Genomic DNA, 17,875 nt, shown 5'->3' with positions numbered 1-17,875 from the left:
ACTGAGAAATAAGGAATCCGATTTAGAAAATATCTGTTATGTTTAGTCTGAGCTTGACAGAAGTGTGATTTATGTTGGCAAAATTACTCTTTATTCTACTTTTTAAAAACTATTTGGGGGGGGCAATCATCTGTAATGGTACTACATCAGAGAGAAACCTGGTATGACTTAAATAGTACTTTCCTCTCATTTTCCTAGCTGTAGATTGCAAATAATAACTTAGCTCACAACAGAAGATGATCATTTCATGTTAAGTAACATGTAAAATGTAGAAGAGCTATGGTTTTACAAGTCATTACTGTCTCCTACTTGGCATCTTTGAAATCAGGGAAATAATTCATACCAACTTTAGAAAAATATTGAGACCGATTTGCAAGATGAAGTACCTTGTAATTTCAAACAAGTCATTTTACATGGCAAATCAGATAGTCATTTGGGAAAGAACATTCAATAGGACAACTCTGTTATGACATTGTTCCCATTATTTCTGAAGCATTTTACATTTATTCAATGAACTGATACCTGATTACCTCAATTATTATTGCAGAATATCATCAGTGCATCTTTGGTTTTTAAAAATCTTTTTTTTTACCCATTAACAAAGTCTGGATAATTGTGCAATCTCTGACAGATGGGACAGGAGACAAGCTTATTGCATAATGGTTCACTGAGGATAAATTGTTTTTCTGCCATTAATGGAAAGTAATATATTGTACCTCAGGTATTGCATGCCTATCTGTTTACAACATGCAATCTGAAAATTATTTCAGTGAGAATTCATTCATAAAAATACTTTGTGCATCACTATAAATATCTATTTAGCAACCTTTATTAATAACAATGATGTTTCACATAGTTTAAATTTGTACAATATTTTTAAATTTTAATGCTTTTTTACATCTAATACTTCAATTAAAAAAAGTTAAACTTTTAATAAACCATTAAAAAGCCTTGATTACAAACCAATAGCAGCCACTTAAACTGATTTTATTAATTAGAGAATGGGTTTTTAATTTAGAAAACCATGCATTTTGAGGTTCAATGAAATTACTTCTTTTCATAATAACCTTTGTATTTTGTTCTACTAAAAATTATTGTCACACCTAATTTGACTTCCTGAAGAAATGCTTAAAACCTATACAATATTCAGGGAAATAAAGTGATGTTTTTTCTTTCATTTATTTGAAACAAAAAAAAAAGATTTAAAATGCAACTATTTTTGTCTAGTTCTCTTTTTTTATATCTTTGAATCAAGGTAATCATATTTACATATCTAGAGTACTATACAATTAAATTTTAACCTGATTTTCAGTAGTCTGAATTGCTCCTCTAATTCTTTTATACTTTCCTAAAGTATGTCTTGGTATAAAGAAAATTGACCTCCTACGCTTGGGGCTACCATGATAGTCTCCTTAGAGCCAGGCCAAAGGCAATTCCTAAACTTTTATTCCATTTCCATCTTAAAAGTAAACCGATGTGGTCAGACCTGTCATTATCCCCAAAGGTCTTATCTTTTTCGCAGTTCAGCCACTAACAATAATTGAGGTACTACTGTCATTTTCAATTGCTCAGTAACAAATGACCACAAGCTCAGAGGCTCAAAATACTCTCATTTCTAAGCCTGCAGTTCTGTAAGTCAGAAGGTCCCACTTGTCTATGTCCTCTGCTGAGGTTTGCACGAGCCTGAGGTCAAGGTACCATTCGGACGAAGTCATCTGGTGGCTCTGGAGAAAACGATGCTTCCAAGCCCCATCTGTAGATGGCTCCATCAGTCCTGCACAGCCCTAGCTCTGAGGCTGCTGCATTCCTGGTGGCCATCCAGAGGGGCCGCCCTCCACCCTTGATATGTTTAATCGTATCCTTCTCTGGGACAGTAATGGCACAACAAATCCTTCTCAAGCTTTGTGTCTCTGCCTTTCTCTTCTGTGACCAGCTGGAGAAAACGCTCTGTGTTTAACAAGCTCCTGTGACCGGGTCTGGTGCACCTGACATATCTCTGTGCTGGGATCTAACTCTTGTGGAATACTATTCAAATTTGTGTTTTATCTTTCATTTGGGAAGGGAATTTCTAGGCTGACAGAAATGAGACAGCTACCTTCCCCTCATTATAGTAATCAAAACAGTATGGAAATGGCACAAAAACAGACACATTTACCAGAAGAACAGAACAGGGAGCCCAGAAATAAACCCGAGCATCCATGGTCGACTGATTTTCAACTAGAGTTTCAAAAGCACACAGCAGGAGAAAGGACAGTCTCCAGTATAAAGGCCGTTGGCAAACTGGGTGTGCACGTGCAAAAGAAAGAAACGAACCTTCTCTTACACCACAGACAGAAATCAACTCCAGATGAATTAAAGACTTAACCGTAAAGCCAGAAACCATAAAACTCCTGAAAGACAACATACAGAAAGAGCTCCTTGACACTGGTCTGGGCAGTGATAATTTTGGACAGGACACCAAAAGGCCAGGCAACAAAAGCAAAAAGAAGTGGGGCTAAACCATTGCATCCTTTGCCATTATGCCCACACCCAAATAAGTAAATAAACAAAGCAATAAATATACATACTGATTGTATTTTCATTTTTACTTAAGAATGACAATAATGAAGCAATGCAAATTATTGATTGTTGAAGTTACAAGCAAAATGACTACCTTTTTTTTCCTCCTCAAAGAACACCTATTTTAATAAGAGGGTGTTTGACAAACTATGGTCATTCAGACTTTGGTATCTGTCAGACATCTTCTCGAAAATGAAGTAAATGAGCCTGTCTGCAAGGAGGAAATAAACTGATGGAATTACATGTTAGGCTATAAGGACCATAGATAGTGATTCTTCTGATGGATCTCAGCAAAGTTGATCCAGAACATTCTGGAAAGGATCCACCATGCTAGGTGCCATTAAGAGACACTCATGGAAGAAGTCAAAATATCAGCTTTAATGTGGTTTGAAAGACGTTGATTCCTACCACCATGGAGGACACTTCCAAGGATTCAAGATTTCAATGGAGGAAGTAACTGCAGATGTGGTGGGAAGAGCAGGAGAACCAGAATTGGAAGTAGAGCCTAAGTTACTGAAATTTTATGATAAAACTCACGAAGGAGATGTTGCTTCTAATGAATGAAGAAAAAAAGTGGCTTCTTGAGCTGCTTCTGGTGAAGATTGTTGAAATGAACCACCAAGGATTTAGAGTATTGCATAAATTGAGCTGATAAGCACAAGGCGGGTTTGAGAGAGCTGTCTCCAGTTTTGGAAGTAGTTCAATTGTGGGGGGAAAAGCCAATCAATGCAGCAAATGCTGTTGTTCTTATTTTAAAAACTTCCCACAGCCTCCCCTATCTTTCACACCCAAAACCCTGATTAATCAGCAGCCATCAACATCAAGTCAGACCTTCCACCAGCAAGAAGATTATGACTCATGCAAGGCTCAGATGATGGTTAATTAACATTTCTTACCAATAATGTGTTTTAGTTAAAATATGTGCATTGCTTTTTAAAACATAATATTGCACACTTAATAGATTACAGTGTAGCATAAATATAACTTTTATGTGCACTGGGAATCCAAAACATTTGTTCTTTCAGAAGTATAATTTGAATTACTAAATAATACAAGAATTGACTGATATATTATTGAAATGCTATAGAATATCACAATCTTAATGTTGATAATGATTTTTATGTCACATTGACAGGTTCTAGATGAATAACATTTTTATTTTGAAACATATGAAGACATCATTTTAAAAGTTGTTTTTTATTGCCTGACCAGGTAGTGGCGCAGTGGATAGAATATTGGCCTGGGACCCTGAGGACCCAGGTTTAAACCCTGATGTCACCAGCTTGAACACGGGCTCACCATCTTGAGTGTGGGGTCTCTGACTTGAACATGAGATCATAGACATAACCTCAAGGTCACTGGCCTGAGAAAGGGGTCACTGGCCTGAGAAAGGGGTTGGCTCCCCCAACCCCCATTAAGGCACATGTGAGAAGCAATCAATGAACAACTAAGCTGCCGCAACTATGAGTTGATGCTTCTCATCTCTCTCCCTTTCTCTCTCTCTCTCTCTCTCTGTCTGTCTCTATCTCTCTCTGAGAAAGAAAAGAAAAAAGCTGTTTTCATCTATGAAAATACAACACTGAGAGTGAACAGTGAGGATAAGAGATTGAAATATGTTACATCTTAACCTCAATTGTTATGACTAAAATATTTTTTAAGTATATATTGAATTGAGGAGGAACACTTCTAAAGATATACTGACTCCTTAGTGAACATTCTGGTATGATTTTAAACCATTTGTAATCTAGTACACACTTGTACTTCCTACCCAAGACAAGTGAGAAGTGGAACTGTATCCTCTTCTTGAGTACTTTGCCTTCCTGACATCTCTTGAATGTCTTAGGGCACAGCAAAGTGGATGGCAACCCGCTCACGATCAACAACAAAAAGCTGTGCCCTGTTCTGGAAACCAAAGTAACAACGTCTGCTTGAAGAGGCTGTCTGCTTTGCTAAATGTAAATTCTACAGAAGAGCAGACACTTTGAACTACATATCTGTCAGATTGCCCAAGGCACAGAAGTCAGAAAAGCTCCAGCGTTTGCTACATTTTGATAGGCTATTCATTAGTTTGTTTTCTTGATTTTTGCTATGAGAGGATGAAGAGATGGAATCCATAGTATCTGTTCTAATGCTTTTTTTTTTACATTTGTAAATAAAGATACTTTAAAAAGGCCCCAGAGCAGAATAAGTGTTTTTATATTCTTTTGTACAACTAGGTATTGTATATAATGTATCTTATATAGCAGCTTATCACTTTTTTCTCACTTGACATAAATTACATGAATTTTTAAGTGAGACAAAATCTTCATTGCTTTTAGACTCTACTTAATTTTGGTAAGATCCCTTGTTTAGGTAAAAATTAGCAGTGCTTAAAAATAATATCTCTTTTTCAACTATAACTTCAATTCACTAGGTTAGAATAAAATTTGGCTTAAATGTCACTTGTGTTAATTGTCAAATAATTTAAAAATGTAAAAGTTTAACTTTATTTGAGGACATGTGTTAATGAACTTTAAATTGAATCATTGTTCCAAAAAAGCATTCTCATCTTTCTCCCCAAGGTATTCATTCTCATATATTGGTGTCTACATTTTCTTTCCTGTAAGAATAAGTGAGTATTTTCTGATAGATAGAAAATATATACAGTGCATATGTGTGAATACATATAATATGCATGTAAGTGCATATATGTTTACATATATGTTTGCATATATACACATATATGTATTTGCATATATATATACAAGTATACAAAAATCACCCCTCTTACCCATTTTAATTTTGTTAATCTAATGATATAATTATAAGTAGAGAGAGAAACAAACATGAACAAAGGATATATTAAAATTAACTTTGTGGCCATGGGACGGAACTGTGAATTTATTGTGACTGAGAATAAAAGGGCTCCTGCAGATAGCCAGCACAGCAATCCTGAGTAATGGGCTTCTTATTTATGAGGCTAGAAGTCTAGGTCATTATAGCTTTTAGAAGTAAATGTGATGAACAACATCAAGCTCTTAAAAATGTAGCCACCCAGTTATATTTTACACATATTATTTTACATGACATGGCTACTATTTTTGGTCATATCACGATCGTTGAACTCTTTCTATAATATCAGATTCTAATCAGCATTCAAAATATCATCTGTAATTGTGGAGGACCAACATTTTAAACATACTGAATGTATTGTAAATTTTTGTCCATCTTGAATACTAGTCAGTGATTGATGGTGCTCCTAAGATTGCATTGTGAGTCGTGAATGGATTTAAATCTTTTCCCTTTACAAAATTCATCTTGGTAGTTAAAACACATGATAAATAGTACAAGCACTGAACAGTAACCAAGCCAGTCAAACTGGTGCCCTTATCAAACACAAGGGAAATACCCAGTTCTTGCCTACTCTAGCTGTTTCCTCCCACCTAAGGTTGGGGGGTAACTGAATGACACTGGTTATGATCAAGTCCAGAGGCACAGGCTCACTAAAACACATTTAACTATAGAATGCTTCCCCCCCCACCCCCCCACCCCCCCACACACACATCTCACTACCACATGACAAAAGGACTATTGACACCAATTCCTTTTACCCAGTACATCAATCTAGCTATCAAGAAAAAATTATAAGGCATGCCAAAAGACAAAAAAACACCATTTGAAGAGACAGAACAAGCCTCAGAACCAGACATGGCAGGGATGTTAGAATGAATGATCAGACCAGAAATTTACAACAAGTATTACAACAAGATCAAAAGTATTATATCAAAAATTAAGAATATCTTTCATGGACTTATAAATATCTGGACATAGTTGAAGAAAGAATCTATAAGCTTGAAGACATCTCAATAGAACTTTCCAAAACTAAAAAGCATAAAGAACAAAGACAAAAAAGAAACCCAGAATATCCACGGACTATGAAACAAATTATAAGAGCCGTGAAACATACATCATGGAAAACCAGAAGGAGAAAAAGGAACAGAAGAAATATTTGAAACAATAATGACTGACAGTTTCCCCAAGATTGTCAGATACAAAATTAACTACAGATTCAGGAAACCTAACAAACAACAAGCATGATAAATGCAAAAGTAAAAAACAAACAAAAAATATACACTAGGTCTACATTTTCTAACTATAGAAAATCAAAGATAAAGAGAGGAATCCTGGCCCTGGCCGGTTGGCTCAGCGGTGGAGCATCGGCCTGGCGTGCGGGGGACCCGGGTTCAATTCCTGGCCAGGGCACATGGGAGAGGTGCCCATTTGCTTCTCCACCCCCCCTCCTTCCTCTCTGTCTCTCTCTTCCCCTCCCACAGCCAGGGCTCCATTGGAGCAAGGATGGCCCGGGTGCTGGGGATGGCTCCTTGGCCTCTGCCCCAGGCGCTAGAGTGGCTCTGGTCGCAGCAGAGCGACGCCCCGGAGGGGCAGGGCGTCGCCCCCTGGTGGGCGTGCCGGGTGGATCCCAGTCGGGCGCATGCGGGAGTCTGTCTGACTGTCTCTCCCCATTTCCAGCTTCGGAAAAATACAAAAAAAAAGAGAGAAGAATCCTGAAAGAAGCCAGAGGGAGGAAAACATCTTTCGTGCAGAGGAATAAAAAAAGAATTATATCCATTGTCCCCTTAAATCATTCAAGTAAGATAGTTGAAGAAATATTTGATATGATGATAGGAAAAAACCCTCCAGTCTAGAATTCTGTACCATGCAAAACTATCCTTCAACAGTAATGCAAATGTAAGACTTTATCAGACAAATAAAATTGAGAAAATCTGTTGTCAGTAGACCTGACTTGGAAGAAATGTTAAAAGAACTTCTTTAGATAAAAGGAAAATAATGAGGATTAGGCAGTCAGACATAGGTCTGACTATAAACAACAACAACAACAAAAGCATCAAAAAACAAGTATGGGAAAGTAAAATTCAACACCATGTGCATTTTTCTCAGAATCACATTCATTGCTTATACTTAATGACACCAAAATTTTAGTCATTTCATCTGCTAATCAAAGGTGTCAGTTACATCATGACTATAGTCCCTACCAGCAACTTGCCTGGTGGATGGGAGACAGGTGAGATATTAAATTCAATCAACATTTAACAAAAAAAATATTGAAACTCTTCTGTGCACCACAACTGCTATTGTTGGCAGAAGATACAATTTTAATAAAGGCACAAGTCCTTGCTTTCATGGAGCTATTATTCTACATAATTTTAGACTATTTCAAAATTCAGCTAACAAGGACCAAAATTGAGGGCAGAATAGAAGACAGTTGGCTTTGTTCTGCCTTTTTGGGCTGCCGTTGATGGAAAAAGGAGTAAAAATATTCATTGGAAAGAGTTTTAAGACAGGCATAACTTACTTTGCTTAAGCACGCACTCTGCTCTACGGCGTAGGCTGTACACTAAGTTTAAAAATATTTTTCTTTCAAGGTAACTGAGCTGCACAACATCAAAAATATAACCAGACTGCCTCGAGAAACAAAGAAGCATGCGGTGGCCATTATCTTTCATGATGAGACGTCCAAGACATTTGCCTGCGAGTCAGGTAAGCAATTATAGCCCTGTCTACAGCTTGAGGCAATTGAGCTGCTCCTGAGACAGCGGCCCAGACGGATTAAGATACACCACTGAATAGGACGGCTTATTGTGATGAGAATACACCGTAGAAGACTAGTAAGAAGCTCAACATAGTGATTTTTACAGACATTTTTGGTGCTTGTTGATTATCTGTCCATGTCTGTTTGTTGCTCCCAGGAGGCCGGAGGACTTGTTAAGGTTTCTATTGGAGCTTGGAAGAATTCAGTAAACAGTGTCTGGGAGATGTCATTAGGGCAAGGTTAGAATTTGGTATCCGGGAGCTTGTCAGGTGCAGCTGGAGCTATTTATTGGGTATGGCAATGATAAGGCTGCATTGCAGAAGTGTGGCATGGCACAGAACTCGTCCTAGCCCCTTCAAAAGAGTCCTCAGAGCAATTGGTTGCTTTCCTGGGTTATGTTCTGTGATTAAATACATTTCAGATTAAATCTGAGCACCCCAGTTCAGCAGTATTGAGGCACAAGGCAGTTCCTGGTTTGAACTTGCAGAATTTTTCATTTTGCAATCCCTGTGCTCTATAATATATGACGTGGCTTCCTATCGCTTTTTAAAGATTTTGCCTAATGAAATGGTGCATTCATTTTATAATGGATAGGAGCAAAAAGTACTAAGGGTTTGAAAGATATGAATGTAAAATAATAGCCAAGTTTCAGGAAAAGCTTTATAGAGTACTTTTCTTAAAAAATAGCTCTGGATTTATAGTTGAAGTTTGTAGGAATAAATAATACCAGGTTATATATTTCTAAAACCGAAAATGTCACTTGGCCTAAATAAAATTGCACATACTTCCTCATCTATACTTACCTCACTTTTACTAAACAATTAGACTTTATCAAACTGCTCCTTATTCCTTGAATGCCTTATACCTTTTACTATACTTTTCTTCACCTGTCATCTGACTTTGTTTCCTCATTTAAAATTGACTTTTTGGAGTTGCACAGAATTGTGTTCACTGGTTATATACCCCATTCTGTAACAGAACTTGTCCCAATCTTGCTGGGGTCATATATTAATATCCGCAAGTATTTGTGCCTCCTTGTTCACTGTCTTAAAACTGTCTGTAACCAATTCATTTTTTTTCCCTGAGTTCTGAAATAATGTTTCATATTAAATCCAATATCAATCAGAAAATTGGTTTTCCAAAAAGATATTAGATAATTTTCACCATTAGTGGTATGTCTCAAGTTTCCATTTTCACTACTGTTTTACATTGTGAAATTGTACAGGGCCATGTTCTGGATACATAGGCAACACTGGAGTCTATTATTTCAGAGAAGAAGGATGTTGATTTATGTTCCGAGATGATTCAGAAATGCAAGTTCAGAGTTGTAAACCATAACTCTGAATTTGAAAACTATCTAAAATTTATTTTTATTTATTTATTTACTTTTGTAGCAGTGATGGTTTCACAGTTTGTGTAAAATTTTTGAGAATGACTAAAATTTAAAAAAATAGTAATGCCACCAAATGTTTATGAGAAACTGGATCACGCATACACTGCTGGTGGGGAAGGTAGAATGGTATAACCATTCTGGAAAAATGGTTGATGGCTCCGTATAAAATCAAACATGTAATTTTCATAGAATCCAGCAACTGTACTCTTAGCCATTTATCTCAGAAAAAAAGGAAAACTTATGCACACATATACACACATACCCCTACACCCATATAAAAATGTTCACACTAGCTCTTTTCACAATAGCGCCAGCCTGGAAAGAACCCAAATACCCTCCAACAAACTGGGGCACACTCATGCCATGGAGAACTCTTTAGCAATGAAAAGGAACGGACAGTTGATCTACTCAGCAACCTGAGCAATTAGCCTCCCTCCATTGCAGTCTATCCCCCTCCACCCTCCCCCTCCCCAGCCCCCTTCTCTGCCTGCAATCCCCACATTCTTGTCTGTGTCTATAAGTCTTTTTTTTTTCTTTGCTTAATCCCTTCACTGATTGTTATAAGAAAGCATTTTTCCCAGAGGATTCTCTAAGGTTTACTGACTCTCAGGCTTCACGTAATCTCTCCTACCACAAATAAGTCCAAAAAGGATTTAGCCAAAAATCCTTCTTGAATTCAAAATGAAAGGTAATAGATGTGCACGTAAGCCTTTATTTTGATTATCATTTCAGTGAATATGCAATTACAAAACCTGTGTTGCTCCACCTATGACATAGGACCTGCAGACATGAGAAATGAACTCATTATGCATCTTTGTTAGATGTAAACACCAGACAAAAATCTGTTCCTTGGTCTTAGGTGAATGGAATCCACTGTGAAATCCAATAGCTATTTATGAATATTATAATAATGAATGGGTATATGTGTGTATAATATGTGTCCATATTTTTCACCAGAAGTGTTTTTTATTTGATTTTTTCAAAAGTATTCTTATTTCCCAATTAGGAAATCCTTTGAACCATGCGGATCATTTAATTTTACAAGGGTTCAATTTATGCTTAAGAATGAGGGAAGGGCCTGAGCAGGTGTTGGCGCAGTGGATAGAGTGTCGGACTGGGATGCTGAGGACCCAGGTTCGAGACCCCGAGGTCGCCAGCTTGAACACAGAATCATCTGGTTTAAGCAAAAAGCTCACCAGCTTGGACCCAAGGTCCCTGGCTCAAGCAAGGGGTTACTCGGTCTGCTGAAGGACCGCCGTCAAGGCACATATGAGAAAGCAATCAGTGAACAACTAAGGTGTCACAATGCGCAACGAAAAACTAATGATTGATGCTTCTCATCTCTCCGTTCCTGTCTGTCCCTGCCTATCCCTCTCTCTGACTCTCTCTCTCTGTCTCTGTAAAAAAAAAAAAAAAAAAAAAAGAATGAGGGAAGGGCCCGTCATATAAGCTTCTATACATCAGGTTATAGGATGTTTTTGTTTGTGGTAATAGAGCTAATTTACTAGGAGTGAACCAGTATGATGATTTACTATAATCAAATCTGACTTCAAATTATTAAAATATCGTTTATATAACCCAAGTAACAGCTGGTTTGCACCCAGTACAAAGGAAGAAATCAATTTTATTGCGGTTAAAGAAGTCAAAATAGGGTGTGACATGGGGAGAAATATTCAGGGCTGCCGCTCAGAGGTCCGTGGTCGGTGGGTAAACATCGCACTTCAGTTCCGAGTGGAGTCAGTTCAGCACTTTTGTGAGCAGTCCATTTACTTCGGGGATAATGGGAGACATTTCTGTTTACTGATTTGTTCAGTACAAAAGGCAACCCAAGTGAAGTTGGAACAACTTGTATTTCTAGCTGACTCAGTCACTGTGGAATAGAGTTGCTTGGTTTATAACCATCTGTTCCTTTAGCTATCCTGCTAAGAGATTTGGAAGAAATGACTTAAAAAAAAAAAGCAGAATCTAGTGGCCTTATGTGATCTGAAATGTATTGGGGATTTTGAGGTCAATTCTTGATGCTGTTGGGCAGCGACAATGTAATGAGACTTTAAATTTTTAATGTTCTTCGCAGACTCACATGGAATAAAAAATACCAAACCTTCAGGTGCACCCTCTCATTAAAAAAAAATTTAATTTGGCAACATTGGGGCACGCTGATCTGGTTGGTGTCATAAACAAATCAGAGCTGGAACGGATCTGAGCAGACTTGAGGAGAGTGGACGCCCTGGTCTAGTCCAGGCGCAGATGCGTCCGGGGCGAAAGGGCCGAGTCTGTCCCGTCCCCGGCCCCCGGGTCACGGCTGCAGGGAGCTGACCCCGCCGGGGCTGAGCGAGGCGGTGCACCGCACCGAGAAGAGGGTCGAGGGTTTGGGACATAGGGACAAAGAGGACTAACTTCACGGTTAGAGGAAAATAGACAAAACGAATTGAAGGCTATGCAGGTAAGGGCAACATGGATGAGACTGATGGATCCTGGTTTAATCGCCTACAGATTAATAAACTCTAGATGGGTAAACTAGAAATGTGTCTATGGATTGCCGACAGATGGATAAACTCTAGAAATGGACGGACTGAGAATAAAAGGGCGTACCCAGGCTCTGTGGGCACTCTGCCTTCCCGTCACCCCGTCTCACCCTCAGCACTGTCCTGCCCACGCGGCTGCCTCTGCCGGGTCTCTGCCCTCCATGGCATACAGCCAAGCATTAGCGAACGCTGTGCCACCTCTCTGAGACAACCCGCTAGATGCCCAGCGATGAGCTTGGAAATCGGGCGTGTCTCCGCAGCGGTGACTGAGGTGCAGGAGGCGGGGCCCTGGCTTCCCCCGTGGGGGTGAGAACTGAGCGCTGTCAGTAAGCAAATGATGAAAGAAAATAGTCAAATGCCAGTCAAGAAAAATGGCAAGGAAACCTTCTCCTCGATGCGAGGTTTCTGGGACAACTCCAGTCCCACCCCTGCCTTGCTGGCATGTATTCCTGTGCCATTATACGATCTCATGATCCTGGACATCACAAGCCCAGGGATTTGACCTGGAAATGGTCGGCAACATACGCCTCTCGGGATTCCCACGTGCAACTTCTGAAATCGGGATTTACCAGCAAAAATGACCAAAACCATCATAGGCAAACAAAAACCATGGGTCCAAGTTAGAAAACAGACAAGTTTACCTACAAGGGTGATTGCTGCATGCTTTCTATAAAATAGCAAAGTTAATAAGCTCATGGTTCATTGGTTTGTCGTTGATTTAAAAAATAAAAAGTTGACAGTAGTTAAAAACTGATGGTGTAAATTTATATTGATTGACTTGAAAAGATGCCAAAGAAGTGAAACATAGTGTTCGCAAAATACATGGTCAAGTGGGCCCTGAATTTCGAACAAGCAGGAGAACACACACTGTAGTGCCAGTGGTCGAGTGAATACACAAAGGAAAACCGCCCCTCGCGGTGGCAGCTGAGGGAATCAGATAACCACGCCTCCCAGTGACAGGAGAGCCATCTGGGAGCATCACCACCGAAAGAAAGTGCCCATAGCTTTTTATAGAGACACACACGTGGCTTTCTGCCATGTGCTCGTGCACTAATCATGCGTGAAGTGCTTGCAGCCAGGAAGCCAGCGAGCAAGCCTCACAGCTGTTTTACACACACACACACACACACACACACACACACACACACACAAACACACACATCCCGGTCATAAAATGCAACCTACTGAAAATTCACATCAATGACTGCCATCTTTAGGGACTATCAGTGATGTTCTTTTTATCTCTTCCTACTCTAAAAGTTGTTTAATTAGCATGAAATATTTTATTATTTTATGCATTCTTAAAACATCATACATAGATGATAGTCTAAATAATAGTATTACCAACACCCTGTGAACTTACTGACCTCTTTAAGAAGTTAATAAATCAAATGCGGTAAAGCTATGAGGACATGTGACTTTTGTTGCAATTCTGCCAGTCTTTAGAACTTTATTATAATGCTTTGCATGATTTAGTAAGCATTTGTGATTTCTATTTATCTCTAGAAATCATGTGGGGGGGGTGTTTTTAAAATCTATTGAAATACATTCCATACTCCATTTTTTGACCAATTGCCAGTTTTCCTTATTGTCATATTTGTGAACTTCTCCCACTTGGATAAATGTAGCGCTAGTCTATTCATTTTATATCATTGCAGGGTTATATCATGCTTATTACTGATAACTAAATTATATTCTTAAAATGCATCTACTCACTCAAAATTGGCATCTGTCGTGCCAGTGGCCGAGGCCAGGCAGGTCCACACTGGATTCAGGCAGAGGGTAGAGGAACTGCGGAGCAGAAAGCCTGGAGCCATTCCCGTTTATGGGAGGCTCGCAGAGATGGGCCAGCAAATACACAAAGAAAAACCACTTTTCGGGGTGGACAGCAAGGGATCAGGAACCCCACCCCTCACGGTGACAGCTGAGGGAATCGGGGAACTGCATCTCACAGCGGCAGCAGGAGAGCAATCTGGGAGCATCACCTCCGAGGGAAAATACCCGTAGCTTCTCATAGACACACTCATGGCTTTCTGCCACGTGCACACGCACTAATTGTGCAAAGGGCTTGCAGCCAGGAGACCAGCGCACAAGACTGACACACCTGTTTTCCCCACAGCATTCATCAGTGTACAATTACATGGTTCTTTTCCCTTAGGCAAGTAACAGAATGGACTATTTTTACCTGTTTTCTGCCGAGCCATACTTCAGAGCCCAGACTGAGTTCAAATCCTCTTGTTCCCTGATTCCTCCTCTGTCAATGGGGCCAGTAGTGATTTCACCTCATGGGTGGGTCACAAGGATGGAATATCACATGGACAAAGCCTAGCACCTCTTATGCATTTGACAAATGACAATTAACAGAGGGCGGGGCAAAAGCAGGTTTATAGTGGTGAGTACACAAAACAGAGTTTATTCTTGTATTACTCTTTACTGATTAGTGTATCATTTTCCATACGAAAAACTGTAAACCTACCTTTGCCCCAACTTGTATTATAGCTATTTCTATTTCAAGTCCACTTCAGTTGGGCACACTGAAGCATTATCCTGAATCAACTTTTAAAGTCATTTTTCTGTCACATGGGATTTCCACAACTACCTCCACAGTTGTGACAGGTCTGTGAATTTTTTTTACTTTCCTAGACAGGCTTTGGCCTTAGGAAATTGTCAGTGTTCATAAAAAATGTCCAAGTGTTCCTTATTTTAAGCTTTAGAGCAGTTTCAAAAAATCCCCCAAAAAACAGTGAAATAAAAAATAATAAAACAGGCCCTGGCCGGTTGGCTCAGCGGTAGAGCGTCGGCCTAGCGTGCGGAGGACCCGGGTTCGATTCCCGGCCAGGGCACACAGGAGAAGCGCCCATTTGCTTCTCCACCCCTCCGCCGCACTTTCCTCTCTGTCTCTCTCTTCCCCTCCCGCAGCCAAGGCTCCAAGGCTCCATTGGAGCAAAGATGGCCCGGGCGCTGGGGATGGCTCTGTGGCCTCTGCCTCAGGCGCTAGAGTGGCTCTGGTCGCAATATGGCGACGCCCAGGATGGGCAGAGCATCGCCCCCTGGTGGGCAGAGCGTCGCCCCATGGTGGGCGTGCCGGGTGGATCCCGGTCGGGCGCATGCGGGAGTCTGTCTGACTATCTCTCCCTGTTTCCAGCTTCAGAAAAATGAAAATAAATAAATAAATAAATAAAAATAAATAAAACACTGGTTTTCATGTTGCTTTCAAAACCATCGTAGGGCTACTTGGCTCACAAGCGTCACGGCCACACAGCCTTTGAGCTCTTCCCAAACACATGGGCTCATTTGTTCTTCCCGGAGCAGCATCCTGCTTTTCAGAGTCCTCTGGACCTGACCAGAGGAGACGACAGCCTCTGCCACCGACTGCGGGGTCCAACGGCTGCAGCTCACCTTTTAGTGACATGCTTGGGAGAAAGTGACTTTCCTTCCATAAACCTGCACTGGACATCTTTAGAAGGGGGATTAGAGACAGGAGTACGTTGCTAATCACCAAGCAGGGTGACTGGAGCTCATTCCTTTCACTTGTGTACACACTGTCATTACTGGTATGATGTACTTGTCTAACCTCTTTCTTTCTTCTTCCTTTTTTAAACTATCTGAAGTGTATAGGGATAATATATATATTATATATATTCTTTATATATATTTTAATATAATATATATATATTCTTTTCCTATTTGTTTTAAGGAAGATTTTGGCCAGTGGATGGGAGGAAGCAAGGGGGCGAGTCCAGGATCGAGGTGGCGTGCCAGAAAGTGACTGCACAGCGGTTGACAGTAGTTTCCGCCGTATAAGGGCAGGGGCAGATTGTTGGTCTGGATGGAGTACAGAGTGTTGGGATGAAGGCCCTCAGTGGGGTAGACGGGAAAGACAAGAGGTGCTTTCTGGAATTAGAACCTGTGAAAATAGTTTGAATGGAAGAGGTAAACTTTGGTCATTTACAATTTTGTGCATGTGGGGAAATAGTTAATTCCTTGATCACAAAAGGCGGTGCCTGGGCCAGCATAGAGTCACACAAAGCAGCTGTTAGTAATCATGTATGGGGAAAGAGGGAAAATGACCTAACGGTGTATTTAAAATCATGTCACTGAAAATTCATCCTAAAGCACTTCTTGCGCTGGCTTCTTGGGAGGATGTAATTTTTACAAAGAAGTACAGTAATCTAATCCTATAACTTGCAACCCCTGAAGTACAGGAACAGATTCAACATTCATTTTCCTTTCGCTGTTTTTAGTTTCAACAGATGTAGGTGCCAAAAAAATGCACCTGATACCATCCTAAGAAAGTCTATACAGAAAACCCTGTGTCCATATAACACCATCTGCGCATGAGCCATGTCATCCCAATAAATTAAAAATAAATTGAAAATAAGAGAGAGAAAACCCCATTTCATTTTCACAAGCGGTCCTTTCTGTTCGTGTTCTCCAGGCACACACTTTCTTATTAGATTAGAAACCCCATTGCCTTATGGTCGTGACTCCTCCAGCTCCTTTGGGAGAGACAACAGAGACTAGATAGAGAATTGTGTTTAAGTCCACAGTTTGAGAGCCTTTGTCTCCTGTGAATTCGAGCTTTTATTATAGAAACACATTACAGTGACATCTGCAGGATGTATTTATTTTGATAACTGCAATTTCTTAGGCAGAAGAGATGACAGAGCTGCCTCTTAATGTCTGCATCCCAGCGCATCACCGGAAATGCCATGGGACCAGCAGTTGGGTTTTGTATTGAAGTGCCCTGTTGCTCTCTGCTTGAAGCTGTGTTTTCCTGTCTGAGAATGCACTTTTTCAAACAACATACAATAGCGGAGGTTCACTAAATTGAACTGAATTTGTTTTTAAATAACGAGGCAGATGTCAGCACCAAGTTAGATTTAATGCAGGTCACGGTGGCCTCCTTAGATAAAGGGTTTTTCAGGCATTGAGTGGAAATTGCAGAATGACACAAAGAAAATGGAGATTTAGAGATGTGAACTAGTGGTAGGCACACACACACAAAAAGTATTATTATGGGTTAAGAGATACAAATGTAAAAACTTTAAAAAAAAAACAAAACAATGATTGAGTTTGAGACTGGCTCCCACTTGAGAATGTGAGAAATATAAGGATTTCTAGGCATGTTCCAGACTGAACAATAACTCCCAATGTCCACCCTGCCCCTCCTGAACCACGTGAGAACAAAGTAAACACAGCGGAGCTGGGCTCACCATCTCCCTGTGTCCTCAGGGCTTCCTTTAAACATTGTAATCATTGTTGCGGACATTTCATGCATTAGGTTCAGGAAAGTTTTCCAGCACACAGAAAAGGTGACAAAACTTATGTAACACGTAACTAGGAAAGTAAAAGTCAACTTAGGTCCAAATAATTTATTGAACATCAGTGTTGTCTAGGTGACGCTGGCTCTTAATGCACATAATCATATCTGCAAGGTCTTTGTCATCCAAGTAAGTAAAGCTGCGTAAGGCGCTGGGGATAGCCCAGTCGGGTTCAGCCAGTAGTAGGTTCCTGGACCCTGGGCAAAGTACGAAATCCTTCCAAGGATGCCTCCTACTATTCGGCAAATACCACTGTGCTTCCTGCACTGTGTTCTATTCCATGGATTCATTTAAATCACCCCACAGTCCTCACAATGCTTATAGGAGGCTATTACTCCCAATTTAAAGGTGAGGAATGCAGCTAGGGCATAGAGAGGCTGTGATGCTGAGTTGGTAAGTGCGAGAGCCAAGGTGTGAATACAGAACCTCCACCCCTAGCTGCTGTATAGGTGAGTCTTCGTGTTTCCACCTGCAGAAGAGGATG

The 17,875-nt window shown here is 40.1% G+C and overlaps 1 protein-coding gene across 3 annotated transcripts in view; it reads left to right on the top strand.

The window, feature by feature from the left end:
• The window catches only part of DOK6 (docking protein 6), a 253,275-nt gene that overhangs the window by 75,567 nt on the left and 159,833 nt on the right, over positions 1-17,875 (top strand). For all 3 annotated transcript variants that reach the window (XR_010747363.1, XM_066352469.1, XM_066352470.1), the window contains exon 3: positions 7,983-8,097. Coding sequence is in view for 2 of the 3 variants with exons in the window: in XM_066352469.1 (XP_066208566.1) it covers positions 7,983-8,097 (115 nt within the window). In the remaining variant the exon portion in view is untranslated. The remainder of the gene's footprint in view (positions 1-7,982; positions 8,098-17,875) is intronic.

This window comes from Saccopteryx leptura, chromosome 11, assembly GCF_036850995.1.
Source record: "Saccopteryx leptura isolate mSacLep1 chromosome 11, mSacLep1_pri_phased_curated, whole genome shotgun sequence".
NCBI lineage: Eukaryota > Metazoa > Chordata > Mammalia > Chiroptera > Emballonuridae > Saccopteryx > Saccopteryx leptura.
This window is presented reverse-complemented; position numbering and strand designations above follow the sequence as displayed.